This window comes from Stegodyphus dumicola, chromosome 4 (assembly GCF_044657685.1).
Source record: "Stegodyphus dumicola isolate Sdum_Otavi_A_Nest chromosome 4, ASM4465768v1".
Lineage (NCBI taxonomy): Eukaryota > Metazoa > Arthropoda > Arachnida > Araneae > Eresidae > Stegodyphus > Stegodyphus dumicola.
The window spans coordinates 79104478-79132158 of record NC_140771.1 but is presented as its reverse complement, the minus strand read 5'-3'; the positions used below and the strand labels follow the sequence as shown (position 1 = coordinate 79132158).

The following is a 27681-nucleotide window of genomic DNA, read 5'->3' as shown; positions in this document are numbered from 1 at the left end:
ATTTTCTGACTATAGAAATTTTAAGTAAATTTTCAATAATGATTTGTTAGCCGAGGAAACAGCAAGTAATATTTCTACCCCTAATATTTCGCATTTTTGTATTAGCCAATAATGTTTTGCTCAAAATTCAAAAAAGGCATAAACATAAGCATTGAAAATTCGGAAATTATTAAAAATTAATGCTACGCATAGCAATGAATAAAATTTTAAACTTATATTGCTAACTAATAAAAGTCATTATTTAAGTAACCACTCTTATAAAACCGTATTAGTAGATTTAAATGAAAAAATAAAGCATAAAGTAAATTAGAAAAGTGAATAGACATAATTCGAAATTCTATTAACTGCTGCATACATAAGGTACTTTCTCCCTCTTTTCCGCAGGCTTTTGTGGTGTAAATGGAAGCATACTCGACGCGTATTCGAGAGGTTCAGGGTTCGAGTCCCGGCGAGGACACTGCACATTTTTCACATTTTTTAACATAAAAAATCTTAATGACTCTACAAGTGGTGCCTCAGCTAGAAGGAAGTGGACGATAATTCATCACTACGAGAATTTGACGACTGGATCCTTTAATCCCCAGGCGTCCTTTAAAAGGGGGGCTATATTCATATAAGGTACTTTCTCCCTCCTTTTCGCATGCCTTCGTAGTGTAATTGTAAGCATACGCGAAGCGTATTCGAGACCAGGCGAGGACACTGAACATTTTTCACGTTTCCTGACATTAAATATCCTAATGTCTCTACACATATAACATCAATTTTTTACTAATTTCCAGATTTTGAATGCTGGAATTGATTTCAGGTCTCGTTCTTCCTTTTCCAGTTAAATCTTACTAGTTAATACAAGTATAGAGGTACAAGTATTATTTAGTTCTGCTTGTGCTCACCTATCTGAAAATTTACTTAAAAGTTTCATAGTCAGAAAGAGCATATTTGCTTTTTTACCACCATATGATGATGTTTCAGTGTTTTATACCACGATATTTTGTACAACGACGTTTTAAAACTACACAGTTTTCGTACTTCTGCATTTTATACCTCGATGTTTCATACCGCGATGTTTTAGAACTGTGATATTTTCTCCTTGCTTTCGTTTCTTTCACGATGTTTTGTATGATGACGTTTTCCCATTATAATGTTTCTTCTGCGACGTTTCCAACCGCGATGTAACCAATGAGGATAATCGGAGAATGGGTTATATCCATTTACTCACTCACCACTATTCAAGTAGTTCGTGCACATTCTCGTCTTAAATTTAAAGCTTTATATTGAATCAAAATATTCGATTTTAAAAATGGTAAATTGCGCTATAATTTTGTTAGCATTTTGTACGTGTGACTTACCAAATTGGGCCATGTTGTTGACATCTTCTTGGGTACATGTTGAGGGTACACAGATATCCATACGGTATGTCAGGAAGTAAAAGGCATGTGCTTGACGTGCGGCTTGGCGGATAACCTACAATTATGAATCTGGACATTAGTTAGCACAACACATTTTTTTTTATCAGTTGATTTTGGTTGTAAAAAAATTTTCCAAACTTAAGAAATGTACAGTGTCGACAAAACCGTTACCCGGCCTTTAATTTCACAACCGATGGTGGTATAAATATACTTCCAATTACAAAACTGTTTCAAAGGATGCACGTATTCCCTTTTTGGCATTTTTAAAATTTAAAAATCTAATTTTGAAATCTAATTTTTTACACCATCTTCCGGTCCTGTTACTTGTAAAATTTTTATACTCGTTGCAAAAAATGAAACACAAATCGTATGACAACCGTACGATAAAAATTGACAGAGATATTCGGTATTAGAATCGAACATCAAATTCAGAGGCCGTATAAGTGAAATGTTTGAATTTTTGCGTAACTAAAACAAAAAGGTTTAGAAAAAACATTTAGGATGTTAAGAGAGTAGGTGTTTATTGCGAAAAATATGCATCACTACATTTCTTTTCTAAAATGAGATCTTATTCACAGAATCCTACAGAATACGTGTTCGAGAAAATACCTGTAGGCTTTTGTATTGACACACACCAACTCGTAATATTTTTTTTATTATTTAAAATTAAAAAATACTTGTATTTTAATGAATATTTGTGATTACCAGATTATAATTCTAAAGTAATAAAACTTCATGAGAATATTAATAATGCAAATTTAAGCTTGGAAAACTTATAATTAACTGTACAAAACTTCTTTCGGGATAAAAAATGTAATAAATTATATATTAAAGACATTAGTAAAGCAGAAAAAACATCTTTGAAAGGCATTTAAGGAGAAGAAATCAAAACTGAATTATCCTAATTTATTTATTAACCAGTCCCTCAACGCAAATTTAAAATAACACGAGGAATGGCAAAGTTAAACATCTCATTCAATTTCGTCACATGGAAGTCAAACGTTTTGTATCGTATTTTTAAAAAGGAGTACAAAATTTTCATAAATATAAATATAAGGATCCAAAAAATTATACTTTTTTATTTTAACTAAAAGTTAATTTTTACTTTCTTATGCGAAGTAAAGGAAGTATTGCAATCGCAAAAAATTTCGGTTATCAGATTTCAGCTGAAATATACATTCTGACCATTCCCGAATACATTTTGACTACTTTTTTGAGTCCAAAACAGATTTTAAATTGAATTAAAAAGTCCTTACTCGGTCCTTATTTTTGCAATCGTTGGTCGTAAAAATATACTCCCAATCACAGAAGTGTTTAAAATGACGAAAATATTCATGTTTGAGTTGTAAGGATCTTAAGTTTTACTAACGTTTATTTTATTTTAAATCTTTACTATCACTTCTTATTTTCTACTTCCGGCCGGAATTAAAAGCGTTAACTTATTTATGCAAAATTTGTCTGGCGAACGCCAAGTACTTAAGTTGTGGCTTTTTGCCAAGCGAGAGAGAGGAAGGAGTTAGTCGAAGCAGGCCGCTTACCTTAGAAGTTTTACTCAGTTGCTAGTTGCCTTCCAGGCCAGAGGTTTAATCCTCGTGATAATTTTAAACGTATTGTAGGGTTAACAGTTCTCTGTACTACATACGGCTTCCTGTTTAATATCCGGCCAATCTTACACGTAGGCCCTTGTTGATTATTCCAAATTTAAGTTAGAGTTTAGTTATATTTTTATATTCTTACGTTCAGACCACAAGTAGTTGGTCTCTGTATTCCGAAGTACGGAAACTATTGTAAAGAGTGAACAATAAAGGGTTTTTTATACCCTTCTTGTGTATCCTGTCTACTTCCCACAGTTATTGAACATAGCTTTAGTAAGCTCTCTGTTCCGAGTCAGGTCCTTGCATGTTCCCAAAGAAAGTAAGACGGAACATTGAACCTGATAGTGGCGCCCAACGAAGAAGAATAACCATGGCCGAGTTTCAAGAAGAACCTGTGCTGCCTGCAGAAGCGGCTCAGAATCCAGAAATGCCAGCTGCCGCCCTGGAAGGATTTGGTTACATCGTCCAGACCATGCGCGCTTCGATGAAACCAGAAGCAACATTTAATGGAAACTCACCGGTAACCAGTTTTTTGGAAAAATTGGATGACCACTTCATGCTCTACCACGTGCACGAATTTCAAAAAGTTACCTTAGCTACCAGCGCTTTGAGGGGCCAAGCGCTTAATTGGTTCAAATGTATAGGCAGAAGTCTCTTGGGTCTCTCAAGCAGGAAGTCCCACATATACTTACGAAAATTTCAAGACTGCCCTACTAAAAGCCTTCCCTGTTGTAAGGGATCGTGCGAAATTAGAAACGGAAATTTTCAGCATGTATCAACAAAGAATCGAAAATCTCTCAAGCTTTATTTTAAGAATAATTCACGTCTTCAAACTCTTGTATGGAAACCGTCCGGATCCTGAGATAATTCAAGTGATTTTGCCGAGGTTACTGCCCCAAGTGCAAGACTTTATTGAATTAAGAAATCCGACTACACTGGAAAAGTTATTTGAGCTAGCAATCCAGTTTGAAAGTAGAAGAACGGCGGACGTCGAAAGAAGACGCCAATATCAACAGCGAAACCAATTTGGTACGCCAAGACTACAGCAAACTCAAGCACACGGCTACGGAAGCAAAGCGAATCAGTGGGCAAGGAAACCCGAGCATTCAAAAACAGCCGGCGAACGTCGACAGTTCAATAGCAACCCAGGAAAAAAGTCTCAAGGCCAGTGGAAAAAGAAGGAAAGCACGGAAATGAAAAATAATTTAAACTAAAACGGATTTCTGCTGACGGGAGGGTGCGGAAATCCGAAGGCCACGAAAAACCCTTTTCCTTCAAGTTAAATACAGTAATGGTGAAAAATTTGACTCTTCCGAAGATTGAAGTGTTGGTGAATAATATCCCTGCCACCGCACTCCTGGATACAGGCGCGCAGTGTTCCTGTGTGGCAGAAGATTTTTTTAGGAAGTATTTTCGGAAATACCGCATATATAATTCGGATAATACGACAGTGTTAGCGGCGCAAGGAGAAAGATGTAAGTGTATAGGTAAATTACCGCTGTATGTCCGTATCAAGGACGTACAAGTAAAGGTTATGCTTTTCATAGTAAAGAATCTGCAAGCACATATTATCTTAGGAATAGATTTTCTTTCAGAGGCACAAGCAACGCTGGATTTTAATGAAGCGTCCCTTAAGCTGACGATGAAACCAGTTCGTGAAGAAAAGGCTGAACCTCCGATGTTAAACCTTGACCACCTGCCTAATGAAGAGCAACGAAGAATCCGACAAGTGGTAAGTGAATTTGCTTCTTTATTTAGTGATATTCCAGGATTTACTCAGGTTACTAACCATAGTATTGACACCGGAGATTCAATGCCAGTTCACCACAAAGCATACCGGTATGATAAGAATAAGGAAAAAATTATAGAATGGCATATTACCGATATGCTACGTAAAAAGATCATAACGCCCATCTCAAGTAGTTATGCTAGCCCGGTGGTTTTATGTAAGAAAAATAATGATTATCCATTGACACATCCAAAAAGGTGGAGATTCGCAATTGACTACCGTAAATTAAACTCCATAACTAAATATCCGGTATATCCGTTACCTATTATTGAAGAAATTCTAAGGAACATAACATCCACCAAATATATGACAACTTTAGACTTAACGACTGGTTATTTTCAAATAGGGTTTAGGCCTGAGGACGTGCCTAAGACTGCTTTTATAACCAAGTCTGGCACTTATGCATTCCTGCGTATGCCGTTTGGCCTTTCAGTGGCACCGGCAACATTTCAGCGATGTATGGATATTGTGTTAAGGCCTGTTCTTGGAAAGTCCACATTTATCTATTTAGACGATATCATTATTACTAGTGATAATCTCGACCAACATGTACAGGATTTAAGACAGGTGTTTTCTTTATTAAATGAGGCCGGTCTAAAAGTTAATGTCGAAAAGTGCAAATTTGCAGCCCCTGAATTAAAATATTTAGATTACAAAATATCTCAGAAAGGAATCGAGACAGACGAATCAAAATAATCGCTGTAAAAAAGTATCCGACTCCAAACACGGCGAAGAAGCTCCGTTCTTTTCTAGGACTTTGTTCATATTATAGGTCCTTTATAAAAGATTTTGCAGCTATTGCAGAACCATTGTTAAAATTAAAAAGGAAAAAGGCAAGATTCTCGTGGACGGCCGAAGCCAATAGTGCTTTCGAAAAATTAAAACAAGCATTAACGCAAGCCCCTGTGTTGAAATTTCCTGAAAAGGATGAGAATTTGGAAATTTCAGCGGATGCTTCGGATTATGCAGTAGGAGCGGTACTTTCGCAAAATCAGCAGCCAGTGGCATTTTTTAGCCGAACTTTAAATCAAACACAAAGAAACTATTCCGCGACCGAGAGAGAGGCACTTGCAGTTCTGTTAGCAGTGCAAAAGTTCCGAGTCTATTTTGGAAAGGCGCCAATAACAGTGTACTCTGATCATGCGGCGGTAACTAGATTGTACTCAGGGAAAAACTTATCCCCAAGGTTAATAAGATGGGCACTCAAGCTACACGAATATAATCTGGTAATCAAGCATACCCCCGGAAAGGAAAATATCGTAGCAGATGCCCTATCCAGAATTAAAATAGATGAAGAAGGTAATACTGTAAAGGTGGCAATGCTCACAGCATGTACAATAAATTCCCGAGAAACTGTAATAACCGAACTGGGTAAGGATCCTGAGTTTGGAAGCATTTATGAGTATTTAAAGGATCCTGAAAATTTTAGCCACCAAGATATTTTGGCGATAAGAAATAGGGCGGCCCATTACGAACTAATAGATGGTCTATTATTTTATACAAAAACTACGAATTCCAACAACGAATTTCGACCTGTTATCCAAGCTAGTCTTAGATTAAATATCCTGCAGGAGTTGCATGACAGCCCTTTAGCTTCTCATGCTGGTATTCGAAAAACTATCCAACGCGTACGCGAGGCAGTCTATTTTCCTGAACTGCAAAAGTTAACAAGGGCGTATGTCCAGTCCTGCCCAACATGTCAAGCAGTTAATTATATTAATTTCCGCCCGGCCGGGTTTCTAAATAGTATTAAATCCGAATTTCCAAATGAAATAATCGGCATCGATTTATTGGGCCCTTTCTCAAAAAGTCAGTTAAATAAAAGTCGCTATCTCCTTGTTATGGTTGATCATTTTAGTAATTGGACCGAAATTGTTCCCTTAAAACGAGCCTCCGCGAAATTAGTTACTGATTCTATTTTAAATAAATATATTTTAAAATACGGGGCGCCCCTAAAAGTTATATCGGATAATGGTCCACAATTTGTAGCTAATGTATTTGAAGACATGTGCCAAAAACTGGGCATACGTCATTTAAAAATGGTCCCGTATCGGCCGCAATCAAATATAGCGGAACGGGTCAATAGAAATATAGTGAAAATTATACGTAGTTATGTTAACAATTTTCATAAAAGCTTGGATAACTATGTCAATGAATTTGCTTTCGCCCTTAGGACCGCAAAACATGATACAACGCACAAAACTCCTGCTGAGTTATTTTTAGGCAGAAAGATTATAACGCCGTTAGATAAATTATTTTATGTGCAACAAAGAGCCCCAGAATTTAAAATGGGTGATATAGAAAAACTAATTAAAGAAGCAAAAAAGAATACTGAAGTAGCACAGAGAAAACTAAAGCTGTATTATGACTTGAAACGACGGGGAGTAACTTATAAAGTAGGGGATGAAGTATTAAAAATTAAGCATTCACTTTCTTCAGCACCAGAAGATAAAACTGCCAAATTTTTTCCACGATTTGAAGGACCATATGTCATAGAAAAAATAACTCACGCTGTAGTAGTGTTAAAAGCCAGGAATGGGGAAACCTGCTCCCCAAACATTGATCAAATCAAACCCTACTATGATCGTAATAAAATGCAAATTTTCAAAGATCTTTTGCAGGATCCAGGACGGCAGACACAGCAGGCACAAGCTCCAGAGGTGGAACAACGACAAGTACAAGGGCAAGCCATTAAGAGGCAGGAGCAAATGAAAAGAAAGTTTCCCCGCGGGAAAAGTGAAAGTAACAAGAAAAAGAAGCCGTTCCACCGTCCAGAAAAGAGAGCTCACAAACACCCCCAGAATGAAGAAGGGAGAAGGACGACGTATGCAAAGAGAGCCAGGAGCAATGACGGCAACTATAACCCGGCTCTAAAACGGTAGATCTACTCATCCGACAGGACTCTCCGCAGCAAATGTCGCCGAACTGCGGAAGGGCCACCAGCGGCGAAGGAAAAGTTACAAGGAAAATGTGAACGGCCAGCAACGAGGTCCAAGCAGGAACGCGAAAGAAGTCTCCCGGTTCCGCCAAGACCAGCTGCCATCAAACGGCCAAGACCACAGGCAGAGGCGAAAAAGAAGGTATTCAAGGGTGACCGAACTGGAGAAAAAAGAAAGCTTCTAGAGGAAGGCTCTGAAGGGCGAGCCCGCACAAGAAGGAGGATAAATCAAACGAGAATCTGTGCTACCTTCCAGGACTGGGCTCAGAAAAGAATGTCCGAATATCACAAAGATAAGTAAAATTTTGTTACTTTGCAAACTTAAGTTAATCTTTCATTCTTACTGTAAGTGGCAGATTTCAAGAAATTTTACCTCATGCGAGGTCTACCTTTATCGCCAAAAAGGCGAGAAATGAGTTGTTACCGATTTTTGTATTATGTTTTTCAATTACTCGCGCGTAAAACTAAAGTTGATGTATAATAGCGTTGTGTAAATACTTAAATATTGTAAAAGTTATTGTATAAATTTTATTTAAAACATTCTGGCAAGAAAAGTTTTAGTCTGAAAGACTTTTTGAAATGTAGTATTTCAATGTAGAAAGAATTGGCACTTGCTTTGAGAAGAATAGAAGTTAACAATGTACTACTAATGTATGTTTTCAAATGCGTAAAATTAACGGCATGTTAATATGTTCTTATATACAATGTGAACTGTTATTTTAAATGTTAAGAAATACCGTGATATGGTAAAAGTGAAAGTAATGTTAAAATTTTTTTTTATTCGTGTGACTGTAAAAAGACTAAATCATGGTGAATATGTGTTAAAGATTGAATGAATGTAGTTAGGCTCTCTGAGGCTACACTTCAGAGTTAGCCACTTTCAGAGTAGTACCTCAGGGTTTAGAGTTGAAGTTAGGGTGTGTTACGAGGTCATGGTATGTTGAAATTTTAACACGTTAGTGTTTTGATTGTAGGAGGAAGTGTTGAACACGTATACATAAACACATTCGTGTTTGGTGTTCTTTTACAACACATGTCAGAGAGCACGGGGAGAGATAATTAAAATAGTCATGAATGAAATAAGAATGTTAAGAGAAATATAAATATGCATGTTACTTGCCATTTCATTGTGTAACATTTCATTACCAGATTTGAATAAAAGCTCCTGTTTAGATGCAGTACAGATGAAAAAATTGCGTGTCCTTGGAGCTGCTATTGTAAAAGCAAATTAATTTTTATAAATTTCTAGTTTCTAGTCAGAAATGTTTATAAAAGATTGGCCTCGCGTTAGATTCTAGAGCTAAAAGTTTTCAACAAGGTCGTTTTAGACCTCAGTTTCAAACTAATTAACTCTGGCGGGAAGTATGTAAGGATCTTAAGTTTTACTAACGTTTATTTTATTTTAAATCTTTACTATCACTTCTTATTTTCTACTTCCGGCCAGAATTATAAGCGTTAACTTATTTATGTAAAATTTGTCTGGCGAACGCCAAGTACTTAAGTTGTGGCTTTTTGCCAAGCGAGAGAGAGGAAAGAGTTAGTCGAAGCAGGCCGCTTACCTTAGAAGTTTTACTCAGTTGCTGGTTGCCTTCCAGGCCAGAGGTTTAATCATCTTGATAATTTTAAACGTATTGTAGTGTTAACAGTTCTCTGTACTACATACGGCTTCCTGTTAATATAAGGCCAATCTTCCACGTTTATTATTTCAAAGTTAGAGTTTAGTTGTATTTTTATATTCTTACGTTTAGACCACAAGTAGTGGGTCTTTGTATTCCGAAGAACGGAAATTATTGTAAAGAGAGAAAAATAAAGGGTTTTGTATACCCTTCTTGTGTATCCTGTCTACTTCCCACAGTTATTGAACATAGGTTTAGTAAGCTCTCTGTTCCGAGTCAGGTCCTTGCATGTTCCCAAAGAAAGTAAGACGGAACATTGAACCTGATAGAGTAATGTCAAATTTTAAAAACAAAAATTAATTTAGACAAATGACATAATCTAACTTTTAATGCAGTATCTCGGTTCCTCCATACGACAAGGTTTGACTCCATACGACAAAAATTAACCCGAATATTTATTTTCAAAATTTGAAATTTTTTATGACATTTTTAACTTGCCTCGAGAGACGGTTAATTAGATTAGAATAATTCGAGGAAATAAATTTAAAATGAAGTGCACTAAAAAGTGTGTATAATTTAATAGGCCGAACAACAGAGTCATATATTGTGCATATTTATTTCAAAATGAAAACATGAATCGCTGAGCCATTTAAAAATTTTTGTAAGTGAAAATATGTGTGTACGACCAATAGTTAGAAATTAGACATTCAAACTTTGGACTTTGAGGTGTCCATATTTGAATGGGGGATTACCCCTAGTCAAAATTCTGTGGCTCTAAGTGCCGTCGATTTTCTACAATGCGAGGAACAAACTACATATATACATACATACAGAATTTTCATTATTTATTAATAGTAAATAGAGAATGTATGTTTTGAATGTCACACTTTAATCAAAAGAATATTTATGTTACTGAAAGCTTTCAGGTGAAATAAGTAGCAAATTATGAAAAGATAATTTCAAACAGACCTAATTGTAATAAAATCTAATGTAATCACCTCCCAATAAATCAGATTAACAGTACAGTTAACGCTTTTGTGTTAATCATGTATGTAGTATAAGTATTAACACGTGACTACTGTGTTTTTTTACTTATATGTATTTTACGCGAAGAATTTTTCACTCTAATAATTAGGGATAATAACTTTTCGATCATTCCGCAGTAAACAAATTTAACCTTTTCTTTTTACTAGCCGCTTGCTGGATCAACCGCCTTAGTTATCATAAAAAAGTAAAAATATATATATACTATATATATATATGCTGATCTTAATGAATGTAGTCAATGTAATTTCATGTGTTCACCTAGAAATTAATAATAAATGATTTGAATTTGCGTTTATGGCTTATAAATAGCTCGGTTTGTTAATTTGTAACAAAATAAATTGGAGTGAAAAATTAAATGTGTTACACAATACACTGCCGCGTGGAAGATACAAATAGTGTAACTCGGGCAATGGAAATACATTTATTTTAAATCACGGAGTTTGTTGACACATTTCTAAAGACAAATACATATCATTTAACCGAGTGGCAACACAGTTCTTTATAATGTCTGTGTTTTCTGATTAAATTTGAAACATAACTATCTTACGTTTTGCAGCGTGACAACAGAAATATTTCATAGAGCTGCGATTTTGATCAAAAGTTCCTTAAATTTCGATAAAATATGAAGCGAATAAAAAATTAAATCGAAATTTAAAATCCGGGCTTTTTGTGTGCATTTGTTCGGATGGGAGACTAAGCGTGTTTAAAATTTGGTAGCTGCTAAGTGCAGCCGTCATACTTTGAATATTTTCATAAGTTGAAAGACAAACTTACAGCCTTTTTTGATTCGCAACACATTCTTTTTTTACATTGCCGAGTTTTTTTATTAAATTTCAAACATAAATGTCTTACCCTGTTCAGACTGACAACATAAGCTTTTAAACATAAGGCTCTATCCCAATGTTTTAGAAAAAGATCTTAGATTCGCATCAAATAGGAAATAAATGAAAAACAAATTCGAAATTCAAAATTCGGTCTTCGAAACGCACACTTTAGAGCCTTCAAAATTGGGGAGGGGGCTATTTTCAACCCTTTTTTTCTACAATGATAGGAACATACATACATACGTGCAGATAGATCTTTCATTATTTAACAGTAGAAATAACAGGATCTGCTTAATCCGCGACCCAGTTAATGCGCCCCCGGATAATCGCGAATTGACTCATGTGAATCCTCTAACTGTGATCACATTTAGCACCGTCTTAATTGCAAAGCATTAAAGATCAGTGACCCATATTAGAAACACGCACGCAAAAAGCAGTATTAACAATTTATATGCATTTTAAGAATAGGTTTATTTGATTAGGTAAATTAACTCATAATTCAAAGAAGAAATAATGCACTGTAAATGTAAAAACAAATATTATTATAAAGAAAGAAACTAAATTAAAATTGCGTGTTCTAAGGCTAGAAAACTAAGTTCATTACAAATATACTTGACTTACTTTTACCAATACTGTTTTTGTGGTTTATTCGATTATAGCGAAGCACTCGAATGTTATCGGCCTGAAAGAAGAAATGTCTTCATGGAAGACTTTCTAAGAAAAATTGGCTCGTGTACATGTTACACGTGAGAAAAGCAAAGAAAACGCCCATACAGTCAGCCCGGGGTTCGAATCCCGAATCGAACTACCAGCGTTTCACGACTTTACCGCTCTGCCACTGGTGGGCTTTATCAGTAAAAAATTTATTTTTAATGTCTGATTTAGCAATGTGCATATATTCTGAAATGTACCATTAAGTTAATGTATTTGTTATAGGAAAAACAACTCTCAAATACTATAACATTATCTGATATCGCTATTGTTATCTCAGGACTTTTTTCCCTTCATGTAAACTCATGTCCATAAATGTCCATAAATTAAGAATAATGCAAAATCAGGCAAAGGAAGAGTTAGAAGCAAAAGAAATTTGACTTATTTGTAAAGCTTATTTATTAAACAAAAGGTAAAGAGCAAAAAAAGATGCTATATGTTTGATATTATTAAAAAATTAGCGATTTTTTCTCCCTGGAGCAAATTACAAAAAAAAAAAAAAAAAAAAAAAAAAAAAAAAAAAAAAACCTTATTTACAAAAAACCAATATTACATGGTTGGTATGATTGTTAATACATTGTATGTCTCCCAGACGATGCAATACAGTCCGTACAACGCCTAGGCATGCTGAGTATCAAACTATCGATCTGATCTTGGGGGATATTACACCACTCAAAAAGCAATGCTCTTCGAAGTTCCGGTAGACACGTAGGAGGAGGCTGAGGGTCTGCAACTCGTCGGCCAAGCATGTCCCACACCTGCTCTACTGGATTCAAGTCCGGTGAGAATGCTGGCCAGTCCATACGGATGATATCCTCCGATTGAAGGCATTCGTTTACGATGTTTGCACGGTGAGGGCGGGCGTTGTCATCCATAAACACAAATTGTGCGCCCATGGCGCCCCGAAACAAACGTACATGTTGTTCCAGAATGACGTCCCGATAGATTTGGCTTGTCATGGTTCCAATTTGAACATGCAAGTCAGTTCTGGAACCCAGAATAATTCCACCCCAAAAGAGCACTCCTGCACCACTGTAACGGTGTCGTTCAATGATGTTTTCTTGGTAGTAAGGGGTACCTGGAGCTCTCCATATGAAAGTCCGGCGAGAATCAGACTGCAAGCTAAACCTGGACTCGTCGAAAAACATCACACAAGCCCACTGTTGCGGTGTCCACAATGTATGCTCTCTACTCCAGGCTAACCGCAAGCGACAGTGAGTTGCAGTAAGTGGAACGCATCTGACAGGTCTACGAGCATATAGACCAATCTGCCCTAAGCGTCTGTACACGCTCTGCCTTGATATTGTCATACCAGTGGCTGAAGAGAGCTGACGAGATAGGTCTGAGGATGTACCCCTCAGACCTATGTTTTGGCATAGACCTATGTTTGGCACCCTATGTTTTGGCAGTAACTTCTAAATACCGGTCTTCATTCGACGTTGAAACTCTGTGGCGACCTGTGCTGTAATTGTGTAAGCTTAATTAGGCATAAACAATTAAAGTTTAATTTAAAAATTCACTCAAAATTTTCAAATGCCTTTAAAAATTCACCTTAAATTGAAAAATTCAATTCATTATGTTCTCATAAATTTAAGTAAAATTAATCAATGAATTTAGATGCTTAGAAATTGCATTATCGAATAAAAGCAAAATAAGCAACTGAGGTTCCATATATTTTTTGCATTTTAGATTTCATAAAGATATACATCTCAAATTTGTGAATGTGCCGTGAAGCATCAGAGTCTCAGGTAAGCTTATAGCTGTCTTTAATCCTCGGAAATTTAGATGCAAAAGTTTTACACCTTCCCTTAAAGTTTTACACCTTTAAGGGAAAAATGCAAGAAAACACAAAAATAAATGCACGTTTAGGCGTAACTTAATTTTGCTAATATTGAAAAATTGAATTATTTTTCAATATTAAAGCAAACCATTATGTCAAGGTTTTATACATATTTACTACACTCATGTTCATAAATTAAGGATAATGCAAAATCAGGCAGAGGAAGAGTTAGAAGCAAAACAAATTTGACTTATTTGTAAAGCTTATTTGTTAAACAAAAGGTAAAGAGCAAAATAAGATGCTATATGTTTGATATTATTAAGGGGACAGTACACCTTTAAAATTTTCAAAAATTCGATTTTTCAATTTTCTGATATTTTTATAGCCCAATCATTTCTGAGTAATTTGGTGCAATTGTTTCTTTCATACGTTCATTAGTTTGCAAGATATTGAAAATAATGTAAATATCGAAGCAGCTGTTTTTCTTACACCAGCAATAATCGTGGCAGCTGCTGTAGTGTTTGTTTATAGTTTTAAAGGGCCTCAGTTTGGATTTCGTGTGCTGAAAGCCAGCAATTGCTATTTTTAAATAAAAATATGCCAGTGGAAGAAGACGAGATGAAACGTTACTTCTACTTTAATTTTGTTTTGATACGTTATCGGTTGCTTATCACGTTGTAGTAGAAAATGAGAGCTAAGTTTAAGAACTGTGATTTCGTTTGAAGTTTGTTGCCTTGTTTATAAGATTTTACCGTGGTTTATTGTGTGTATTTACTATTTATATTAACTAAATAGTACGCTTTAAATACTCTTTACAAGTACTTTATTAATTTAGTTATGAATATGAATTGTGAAACTCCTAAACGTTCTTCTGGCAAGCGTCAGAAGAAGCGAAAGTTTCATGGTAATCGTTTCACAACACCAGACAAGCAAAGCATTTTTGTGAGTGCTTCAGCAAGAAAACTTAATTCTAGTTGTTTTGAAAACGTAACTGCTGATTCTAAATTTAAAGGATATAGAATTTTGGATATCGAAATTTTATTCAGTAATATTTTCAAGTATCTGTGTTGTGTATCAATGTGGATCAGATGCACAAGTGTGCGAAAACAACACTAATGGATTATCTTCAAAATTTTTTCTGCTTTGCGATACTTGTGGTGAACTGACTTCTTTTTATTCTTCGTCTATGATGGGTGACAAGAAAAACATTCCAGAAATTAATGAAAGATTTATGTATGGAATGAGATGTATTAGTCAAGGTCTTGCAGGTATGCGCACATTTTGTGGTGTAATGGACTTACCACCACCTATCCAAAAATCTGCATATTGTAGAAAATTAAGAAAAATGCTGTCGACAACTTCAAAAGTTGCTGAAATGTCTATGTCGTATGCTGCGGAACAAGAAATTGAAGCAACTGGCTGCTCAGACCTCACAGTTAGTGGGGATGGATCATGGAAAACACGCGGCCATTCATCACGCGTGGGATTTGCGAGTGTAATTGGTGCAGAAACTGGTAAAATTTTAGACATTGAGGTACTTTCTTCATACTGTAAAGGCTGTGAATCTTGGAAAGGGCCAAAGTATGGAGCACAATATCTTTTATGGAAAGCAAATCATGAACAAAAATGTATAAAAAATCACGAAGGATCTGCAGGTAAGATGGAAGTTGATGGAATATGTAAAATATTCAATCGTTCCATAGAAAAGCACAGTGTCCAATATGTCAGCTATATTGGGGATGGTGATACGAAAACATTTTCTGAATTGCAGAAAAATCATAACTATGGAAGTGATATTGTGTTGAAAAAAATCGAATGTGTTGGTCATGTACAGAAACGAATGGGTAATAGGTTGCAACAATTAAAAATCAATATGAGAGGAAAACAATTGGCTGATCATAAGCCACTAAGTGGAAAAGGTCGATTAACAGATAAAGTTATAGATCAAATCACAACGTACTATGGTAATGCTATTAGGAGCAACAAGGGATCATGCATGGATATGCGTAAAGCTGTGTGGGCTATATTCTATCATAAACGTTCTACCGATGATGAACCTCTTCACGAATTTTGTCCACAAGGTGAGAATTCATGGTGTGCGTTCCAAAGAGCAAAAGCTGCTGGTTCTGAGAAAGGATTCCAACACAAGAACAGCATGCCAGCTGCAGTGATGGACTGTATAAAACCTATATTTAAAGATCTTTCAGATCCCAAACTTTTGAAACGTTGCCTTGGAGCAAAAACACACAACTCCAATGAATCATTTAATTCCCTTGTGTGGAAACTATGCCCCAAAACAAGCGGATCGAGTAAACTTATCGCACAGCTTGCTGCATATGAAGCAATTCTATCATTCAATGATGGGAGAATAGGTCGACTTGAATGTATAAAAAGAATGGGCTTTCGTGTAGGACAGTATGCAATTGAATCAGCAAAAAAAGCTGATAAAAGTCGAATTTTTGATGCAGAAATTAGTAGTTCAGCTATGAGTTTAGAAAGTCGCAGAGCAAAACGCATGGCAAACTCTGTAAAATTTGAAACTCAGAAAGAAATAGAGGGCATTCTATATGAAGCTGGAAAATTTTAAAGCTGTTTTATATTTTCTTTAATAAATTAAAATATTCTATAATACTTGTGTTATATAGATCTCTATTATATAGACTATGATCAACTTTTAACTATCACTTAAATTTTCTTCTTTTATTTAAGTGAATTTGCAAATTTTGTATTTTTTTAATGAATTTAGCTTTTTTACGAAGATATTTGTGGCACGTAAGTATACATAAGAAGTCATATTTTTGTCATTTTCTGATGTTTCATTCCAAAATTTATTAATACACTGGCAAATAGTCATAGTTACATGTATAAAATGTATTTTTTCATGAAAGTTTAAAATAGATTACTTTATTCATAAATTTATACTTTAATTGCATTTATCTCAAAACGCTGTTTTTACAACTTGCGCGCAGGATATTTCCAAAACTATTTAAGTAACTCTTTTGCAAATTTGTATACACTTAACAACAATTATGATTACCCTTGTGTTCTACTGACATTGATATACATTGTAAATTAACACTTTTATGACCTTCTTAAAAGCAAAAATTATGCAAAATTAATTTTTATATATATATTGTAATATTTAAGAATAAAAATTTTAAAATAATTAATATATAATAGAACAAAATTAGAAACTAAATCTTTTCTTTAATTTAGCATTAAATTTATTACTAAAAAATAAATATAAAATTAAATATCTGGCGCGCAGTGAAAAGTTGAATTTTCGAAAAATGAAAACATAATTTTATTTAAGATAATTTTTAAGTATCTAAATATTAAATTTTCTTCATTAATTATTTTTTTATTTTATTATAAATAATGGATCTACATACTCTGAAAGTTTTATGCATATAACTGGAATAGTTGTTTTTTAAAAAAATGAGAAACATTGGTCAAATTTTGAACATTTTCGGATTGTTAAAGGTGTACTGTCCCCTTAAAAAAATTAGCGATTTTTCTCCCTGGAGCAAGTTTAAAAAAAAAAAAAAAAAAAACTATTTACAAAAAAACCAATATTACATGGTAGGTATGATTGTTAATACATTGTATGTACAGTCTGTACAACCCCTAGGCATACTGAGTATCAAATTATCGATCTGATCTTGGAGGATATTACACCACTCAAAAAGCAATGCTCTCCGAAGTTTCGGTAGACATGTAGGAGGAGGTTGACGGGCTGCAACTCGTCGGGCAAGCATGTCCCACACGTGCTCTACTGGATTCAAGTCCGGGGAGAATGCTGGCCAGTCCATACGGGTGATATTCTCCGATTGAATGCATTCGCTTACGATGTTTGCACGGTGATGACGGGCGTTGTCATCCATAAACCCTAATTGTGCGCCCATGGCGCCCCGAAACAAACGTATATGTTATACCAGAACGACGTACCGATAGATTTGGCTTGTCATGATTCCAATTTGAACATGCAGGTCAGTTCTGGAACACAGAATAATTCCACCCCAAACGAGCACTCCTGCACCACCGTAACGATGTCGTTCAATGATGTTTTCTTGGTGGTAACGGGTACCTGGAGCTCTCCATATGAAAGTCCAGCGAGAATCAGACTGCAAGCTAAACCTGGACTCGTCGGAAAACATCACACAAGCCCACTGTTGCGGTGTCCACAATGCATGCTCTCTACTAAAGGCTAACCGCAGGCGACAGTGAGTTTCAATAAGTGGAACGCATCTGACAGGTCTACGAGCATACAGACCAATCTGCCCTAAGCGTCTGTACACGCTCTGCCTTGAAATTGTGGTACCAGTGGCTGAAGACAGCTGACGAGATAGGTCTGAGGCTGTGCTCCGCCTGTTTCTTTTGGCAGTAACTGCCAAATACCGGTCCTCATTCGGCGTTGTAACTCTGGGGTGACCTGTGCTGTAACTTCCACTCACATTACCATCATCTTGGAATCGTTGCCAAAGCCTGGAGATGACACTTTGGGCAATTCCAAGTTCGTCTGATACTTCCAGCTGGGTACGCCCATATTCCAGACGGCCGATAATTTTACCAAGTAAAAAATCATCCAAATGCGTCCTTTGTGTCATAACTATTCGGTTATTGCACTGAAATGCTTATAAAGCGCCTGCGAACAATTTTACTTCTTTACCTGTATTTCCTTATATATCACTCTCTTAACTCTCGTCATTGTGACGTACCATCGGTGTCATCTGGTTACTTCCTGAAATTTGCATATGATTCTTGAAGATGTGTGTAGTGATTTTACAGGTGATATATTTATTTTAGAGTTGGATTTCCGCGTGACTCCGAATTATCCTTAATTTATGGACATGAGTGTATTTCCCATAGACAATTTTGTTTTACGCGAATGACAGGCGATGGCATTTTTCTTCATCGCTGCGCTGTAAAAAATTTTTTATAACAAGTCGATTTATATTCTGCTAATACATTCCGGATAATCGACAGTTGACTTGCATATGTCTTATGCAAATCCTTTAACTTTGCTGTTTATTTTCCTGTTTATTTGTAATCAGTAAGATACGCGATTATTGCGCGATTAAGACATTGAATACTTATATATTTTGTGCAATAAATAGGAAAAAATATGAAAATTTTTTCAGATTTCTCTGTCAAAGTGACGTAAGAAATGCTGTCACCATAAAAGTTACTGCTCCTTAATTTCTCTGTGATTCGTCAGTTCGCCGTGTGTTTGCGCACTTCTTGATGAACAGCTTACTCAACTTAGAACTCCACTTTATTGACATTCCTCCTCGATTCATATTTTAATGCCTTGGAATCGCTGAGCAAAGAATTTCTGCTGTTCCTTATACTGTGTACGAAACTCTGTGTAACTCATTTAAAGTATGCTTTATAGAATTGTTTTGAATACGATAAAGCTTACGACAGAAGGTCGTTTTTTTATTTATGGAAACGATTTTCTATTAAAAAGTTTTCGTTAATATTCTGAGATAAAGGTTTTTCATTTTCTATATAATCGTCTGCTACTTTTTTATTTTGAATCTTATGCAGTATTAGAGATTCTTTTTGGAAATGGCTTCTAAAATTGATAGACGGTTCGAAGGTTACGTAAATGCACTTGCACTTTGTGAAAAAAAAACATATTCGAATCAACAAATTCTAAACCGGTGTAAAAATCGATGCTTCTGCATTTTTTAAAAAAAGATATTTTTAATTTATTAAGTTTGAAAGGGAAAAGTCACCGGTTATTAGCTGAAAGAAATTTTCTTTTTAAATGGTCGTAAAACCGCATCCTAAGACTGCTCAATATCGGGAAAATATCAAAAATTGAAGTCTTTGATCCTGAAAAGAAATCCGCCAGTTCAAAAATCCATTGCTTCTGAAGTGGAAATGTCTTTTGGCATTGTGAGTAAAACCATCGACAAAGATGGCATTGTGAGTAAAACCATCGACAAAGATCTAAAGAGAAACACGATGTTTAAAAATTAAAGTTCTTTTTGCCAAAGCATACTGAGGGTAATTGAAGAAATTTGTATGAAACCACCTAGTTGCTGAAATACATAAATTTGTGGTAACGCTCGATGAGGCATGATTGCAATTAAATGACTTCAATTAGAAAAATGTCAATTTTTCTTTGCGCACCTGAGGAAAATGACCATAAGAGATGGCTTCGTCAAAGTACAGAAAAATTCCCAGTGGGATTCCTAAGTTACAGGATTTTGTTACAATGGTAAATTTAAATTAAAAATCGCATCATGTCAGGCTAAAATTAATTCACTGTACTACTATTGGCGAGATATTTCAGAACCCATTTTTGAAACTAAAATTCCAATATTATATGGAAATGGCATGAATAACTTAATGAATAAATAATATGTGGACAAAGCCTGTAGTTGCACGTTTCTCAACTACCGCTTATTTCGCAAAGAATCAGAAACAGGTGGTGGTGGTGGTGTATGTAATTATGGCAAAGCACACTAGGGCTATCTGCCTAAGGGCAGGGATGCCTTCGTGGAGGACGTTCTAAGGGAAACTGGCTCGTATACACGTTACACATGGGGAAAACCACGAAAACACAAATGCAGCCAGCCCGTTCGCGGGATTCGGACCGAACTACCAGTGTTCAGCGACTTTGCCGCTCGGCCGCTGGTGGGCCAATCAGAAACAGGAGTGAAACGTATCCCACTTAATGAAATATTTCTAAAATTACCTAATGCCTCTCTTATGCACTGTACTTTCAGTTTATTAAAACGAGCTTTAAACGGCAGTCAAAAACAGCTTTGGAAAACAAACTAAGGAAAATGAGATAAAATTAACATGGCAATGGTAAGAAAGTTTACTGTCATTTGAAGTTCGAGTTAGAGCTATAGCCAGGAATTGTTATCAAACAGTTTCAAATCGTTGCAAGAAATACAACATTAATGCATAAAAATGAATTATCAAAATCATTTCCATAAAGTGAGAACGACTTTGTTCGAGGGATATCCGTTTGAGGAGAAAAATGCTTTCATGAAGGAGTGTCTAAAAAGAAATCGCGTCATACAAGACTTTTCTTAGACAACATTTCAGTTACATAATAGTTAAAAACCCCAAATCTAGATATTTTCATCTCACTCCAGTTGCTAGCAAAGCGAGTTGCTATCAGCTATTTTCGACATTTGCTCTTGTAGAATGAATTTTCTTCAGAAGATGTCCAAAGATACTTCTAGCTCCGTAAATGTAGATAGTTCCGTAAACAGACTACCAGCAAAATCTGGCATGATTGTTTTCACTCTCCCAAGAAAAACAGCTGCAGATTTTTTCTTTTCTAAAATGAAAGGTCTTTGTGCCATGATAGCCATATTTATTGCCAAATTATACAATGTCGCAACAGCATGTTTCAAATGATACTTTCACTTTAAACGAAAGGCAGCTAATGTTCTGAAGTAAATTAAACACAATAATTACGAACTGCAATACAGGAAAAAGGAAAACGGTTATTACCCACTTAAATTGAGGCAGAGAACTGTTTGTCCTTCTGTTGTAGCTTACGCAATGTCAGAAACGGTGTGTACCGCCTGTTGATTAGCTCACCTCGTTAGAGCCATAAACATACATAACAAATGTTTAAAAAAAATGTGGTTAGATAACTGCACCTGAAGCATCAACCTGAACTCAAAAATTCCGCATGTTGTGAAACGTGATACAACTAAACCGGAAGTTTTGGCCAGTATGTTTCTTACAAGGCGTTTATTATTGATAGGAGAGTCGAGAAGAAAGTGAACGGGTTGAATGTGCCAGAGGGTAAAAGTTTATGATACTGAAATTCACAGTGCAACGCTAAATTGAATTCTTTCTCTCTTTTCCTTTCTTTTCTTTCGAAAGGAAAAGAATTGCAAAATAGTTTGTAAACTCTTAGAAGCAAAATAAAAAAACATTGGCTTCAAATCTTGCGAAAGTTAAAATGGGAAAAAATCGGATCTTTTTTGTTATAGGACAACAGTGCCAAACAATCATCCCTGGGAAAATGCCTGTGCCAGCTTGACATTTTTAGTAAGAAAATATATTTTCGATATTGGCTAATTTCGACTGGAAAAAAGTTTTCCAAACATAAAAAATATATTTCTGAGGTTATTTATTTCAATTTTAGAAAAAAAAAACGGAATAGGCTTATTATTATAAAAACATTTTATTTAAAATACTTCAATGTTTACTTTGAAAACAACAATAATGTTATAAGATATAAGAAGAACATATTTAATCTAACGGTGGCAACATTTTCGCATATATCTTTCTATAGAAAATTGTTTGGCGTATGTCGTCCTATAATAAAAATATTTAAATTCTCGCCATAAGTGTGTCGTCGATGTATAAATATAAAAAAAGAAAGCTAGAAATTTTCTAAGCGCAATGTGCCTCATAGGAAACAAAATTGGTAATTAAAATTATTACAGTCTTTATTAGAATCACATTGACTCTTGAAGTAAATATCAGTTAAATTTCTATTAAATCAATACCCCATCGTTAAGTATGAATAGTATTATACTCAATCATATAGTTCTTCAGAAAATTTTGTATAATTATATAAGAATATCTCCTTCTATTGTGTTTTTTAATTGAATTCTGTTTTTGTGTGTGAGATTCGAAATGAAATACGTTGGGCACAAAGGGGAGTTTTTCAGTTTGTTGCCTTCCAAAAATGAGGTCCCTTGTGTTTAAAATTGTGACTTTGCAGGTATAAAAGATTTTTAGTTAGGTAAAAGCGTGCTAGGTTTAAGTAAAGTTTTCAGGTTACTGGAGATGTGAATAGTTTGCAAATATAAACTGAATAAACAGAATTGTATTAAATGTTCAATAAATTAAGAAAGGTATTTTATTTTGCCATAACTGAGTAAACATTCTGTGTCAAAGTATTTAATGATGAGAAAATGTGAAGTTTTTCCCTCACGACACTTATTATATCAAACAAATCAAACAAGTACAGCTAAAATCGTATCAAAATATCTCTTTCTAGCAATTAGATTAAGATTTACTGCATTTGAAACAATTCTTAATTATAGACTCGAATATATACTATAAGCATATTTAAAAAGTAGTTTGGACTTTTCCGTTATAGGACAATAAAATCAAACAATTTTCTGCAGATTTCTGATAATTTTGCTTATTGGCTGCAGTTAAACTAAATGCATATAATCATTAAGTTTGCCGGAGTAAAGTGGGAAAAAATGTGCAGTATTATAGCTGGGACTTGAGTTTCGAATGTTCTGATTGCCATCGAGATATGCTTTCAGTTACACTGCGAAGGCATCCGCTACCCACTTAAAAGAGCGACTGAAAAGGATGGGATCTAATACGAAATTCTGCTGGTGACAAAAAATCGTCTACTATATTTTTATTCGGGCTTTAATTGTAGTGTCATTAGATTTTTATGAAGCAGGAAACATGAAAATATTCACTGCCATCGCCGGACCCTTTCGGTATCTAACCGACCGTGTTTCAAATACACGATGAAAGCACGCCGTAAGGACGGAGAAAATATATTCCAAATGTGCAGCTCTTAGTTTCTTTTAACAGTGTTTCTGTTTTTATAGTATGTCATTCTATTTCGTTCTCTGTTCATTGAAACATCTAACGTAAGAGACATATTTCTTAATTTTAGAATGTGCTTGACCACCATGTAAGTGAATTGACGAACGAAAGCGTGTTTCTTCTCCCTATTGAAATATAAATTACGCCATATGTATTTCTGCAGGCACGTGTTGTTTTATAACGTGAAAGATCCACTGAATTAACAATTTTTTCACTTAAAGAGAGGATTCCTTGCAGGTACTATTCCCTTAAGCACATAGACTTACTATTCCCTTAGGCAGGTACTATTCCCTTAGCAATATTTCTAGAATTATCAGCAATTTAAAAGCTGTTTAAGTGCGGCCAAACCTAATTTTTAAATACCATGGCTTCCTTTGCCATTACCTATACTATTAATTTTCAACTCACACCCGTTTCAGAGTATTTATTTTGTCTTTTTCTTTAATTTAATTCAAGCTAAAAACATTAAAGTATAATTTTATTTGAATTTATTACCTCAAATTAGGCCTACCAGCAGCTTATCTGAGAGACTAAAGCAGCTAAACAGTATAATTTGGTCTCTGATTCGGCGCTGAATATTCTGGATGCGTGGTCTTAGTAATTTCCCTCATGTGTAATATAAATGTAAGGAAGTTTCCTCTAGAAAGTGCACCATGAAGGCTACATCATCTTAAATAGATAGCCTAGGGCTATCTATTGTCATTATTAAATAATTTTCTTAAACTAAAGTAAAAAAAAATCTGATGTGTACACTACATGATTTCCTTGCCCGCAATATTAACTTATACGCATTTTTATTGCATTTCATTTAAACTTATTAGTTTTAATTAAATATACTTGGCCGATGGCTCATAAACCACAAAGAATAAATGCCCTCTTTAAAATTCACTATATTTTTGTTTACCATAGCGACACTCTGGCGCTATGTTCTCTTAACAGCCTTACATTTCATTCATTTTATAACTCCGAATGCACAAAATTTATATCATCTTAAGAATTATCTAATCGTTGCCACATGTTCTATTCAAATACTATAATAAATCTAAAACGATGTATAAAAGAAATTAAATAAATAAATAAAAAGTTTTTCACAGACGATTCAGTATTTCTCATGCAATTAATCATGTTCTCACTTCGTGACAATGCAAAAATACATAAAACACAAAATATATATAAAAAATTACGAAGTAAATCTTACACATTTATTTCCTCGAAAAAAATTCCAGAATGGATAAAGCATGATTTAATTCGCAATAATAAATGATGGTGTAATCTTTGTTGTTGCGAAGCTTAGCTTCTCTAGACTGGCAACAAATCCACTATCCTGCTGTTTCAAATGTAAACAAAAATGGCCGCCATGGTATTTAAAAATTAGGTTTGGCCGCACTTAAACAGCTTTTAAATTGCTGATAATTCTACAAATATTGCTTGCAGATTTCTTAAAAGCATAAAAACCTTCAGCAGAAGATGAGAACAACATAATTCAATCACTTTTAAAGCAAAAATGGCACGATTTACAAACATGTAACAATAAAGAAACTGAGCTCACTGAGCCAAGTAACAGAGTGGATATATATATAATTTATTTACTTATGAAATATTGACTATATTATCTCCTAATATAATATATAATTTGGTCAATATTTTAGTAAATAAATTATTGTTATGTTACTTTGCAGCTATTGTGCAAGTATTAGAAAAACTTTTTTTCGAATTCAATGAATTTTAGATCATTCAATATATATACACATATATTTATATACTTTTGGTGCGGCCGATTGCAACCAAAATACGAAGTGCACATGTACCGGTTATAGCAGTCCTTCATACAGAATTTCAACGTTCTGAGATTACTCGTTTTTGAGTTATGCAAGATACGTACATACATACGTACAGATAGACGCCACGAAAAATTCTCTTCAGAATTCATTTTAAAACAGTTTTATAATTTTTTGGGGGGGGCGGGGGTAGAAGGGCCTTTTATTCTCTGCTTAAGTACAGATGTCACGCAAAAACATCGTTAAATTGTATTCGATAGCAATCAAAATGGATTATTTTCGTTGAAATATGAGGTCTGAAATTTTTCTCGATTACAATACTTTTTTTTTACTTCGAAGGAACAAGGTAGTAAAAATGCTATAAGAAACATATTTAAAGTTTGCGTAATTCCTTCGAACAGGAGTAATATTGTAATTGCGATTAATGTTTTTATTCGGATATGATCATCGAATTGCCGAAGTCCCGCCCGTTTATACACGAAAAAATAGAAAATATTTCGCTAATTGTGATCATTAGTTCGGTTAATAGGATGAAAAGGTTATAGAGTAAGTTTTATAAAACATAAGAAAAGTGGCTATGTGAGGTTGAAATGGATTAAACACATTTGCGGGTGACAAAAAAAAAGGAATACATCATCAAACAGCCTGATTTCGATAATAATCAACTACTTGAAGTTAAGCAAAAAAACTTAACCTTAGCTTGATTAAAATTTCAATAGCTCCATAGATTTTTAAGGATGTCAGATACAGGCCCATATATTCAGGAATAAAGAACAAAGTCTGCAAAATTCCTTCTTTTCGTTGCTCCTGGAAACTATCTACTAGGTTGCTTTTTTTGCCTAATCTTTAGCTTTATAGGTGCTTACGTAATAACCCGTCGACCGTTGGTTGAAATTTTTGTTAATGATCGTCCATCGCCATTCGTTACTGTAGAATCCTAACAATTATCCATAATTGGCGTCAAATAGCATTACTTGGCTGGTCAACGGGATAATATGTTAGTATGATTTTATATTGCGATTCTCCCTTTCAACAAGGATCAGAAGTTCAGCATCGGTCAGATAAGTTCCAGAAACGTTAAAAATAATTCATGAATAAACTTTTGCATTAAAGACATTGTGGACAAATTTTATAAAAACAAATTTTTGCCTTTTTCCTAATTAAAATGTTGCAGCAAATACCTATTATAAAGTGTTTCTAGCTATATTTAGGGCCCACCAGCGGCCGAGCGGTAAAGTCGCTGAACACTGGTAGTTCGGTCCGAGGTTCCAATCCCGCGAACGGGCTGGCTGCATGGGCGTTTTCGTGGTTTTCCCCATGTGTAACGTGTATACGAGCCAGTTTCCCTTAGAAAGTCCTCCACGAAGGCATCCCTCCTCTTAGGCAGATAGCCCTAGTGTGCTTTGCCATAATTAAATACACACTAGCTATATTTATATTAAATTATCTAAATTCCCATATTATTTTGAAAAGCAATTTTTTCCTTCTTCCTTTTATATTATCATTCGGTTAATGTCATCAAAATAATCGTGGATAAGCACGATTACATTAAGTGGCACTTTCAGTAGCATTTTTTCTGATAATGGTATGAGGTTAAACAAAGCTATTGTAAGAACTGGTTTACATAACGAGCTTCTAAAGCGCACAAAAGGAACCATGGAAATCTAAAGAACATGAGATGTGTTACTTTATTAACCTTTATAAATTAAATGCATCACTAATTACCAATTTTGAAACTTTCAAGATTAAGTACACTTCAGGAAGGACAATGGAGAGAATTATATTTTTTCGGATACATCAAAGACCGCAAAAGGGAAAATAACGATAAATATTGAATACTAAACTTCAAATAAAAAAACGTTTAAGGAAAGGATTTAATTTCTAAAATGTTTAACAATTCGATAAATAGAGGTTAAAAGGCGGAAAATTTATAGGAAGTAAAACTTAAAACGAGAAAGCGAGACAGCAATGAAGTAAAGCATGTCTTTTGTTAATTGTATATTTTAAATCGATGACGCTGTTTGTGTTGTTTTCTTTTGGACAAATTCGTACTCTGTGTCGGGATAAACATCTGGATTATGTACTAATATCACTTCGTGAAAATTTAGTTTTCATATGAAAGAAATCATTATTTTCTAAATAAGTGTACAAGATATAACAATTGAATTCCAGAATTTGAAGTTTATTATATTATCTCAAAACACACTACTGCAATCTGCCTAAGGAGATGGATGTCTGGTGAAAGATTTTCTAAGGGAATCTGTACGTATTCAAATTGCCCTGTCAGAAACACTTGAGTGTTCAAGACGAAAACACTTGAGTAATTAGCTTGTACGCTGGAATTTGAAGCCGTGTCAAACGAGGTACAGCTGTTCCGCACGGCCGCTGGCGAACTTTAAACATAAAAATTACATTTAAAAATACAATATGTGGAAATGTGCACTATATATCCTGTATCCTAAAATAATACCATTAACCTTCTTTAAAAGTTAATAGCAAGGAAATTATTGAAAACGAATTTATTGGATATTTTGTTTTGGGAGTTGGAATACCCACGTAAAGTGTACTGTGAACTCGTTTAGAATTTTCTTCTTTTTAATTCTGTTGGTTTGGTTTTGGTTTATTTGATA

At 34.7% G+C, this 27681-nt stretch overlaps 1 protein-coding gene across 1 annotated transcript in view; it reads right to left on the bottom strand.

The window, feature by feature from the left end:
- LOC118202179 (O-acyltransferase like protein-like) overlaps positions 1-27681 on the bottom strand; it is a 151497-nt gene that overhangs the window by 58824 nt on the left and 64992 nt on the right. The window contains exon 4 of the mRNA XM_035374331.2: positions 1347-1461. Within this exon, the coding sequence (XP_035230222.2) occupies positions 1347-1461 (115 nt within the window). The remainder of the gene's footprint in view (positions 1-1346; positions 1462-27681) is intronic.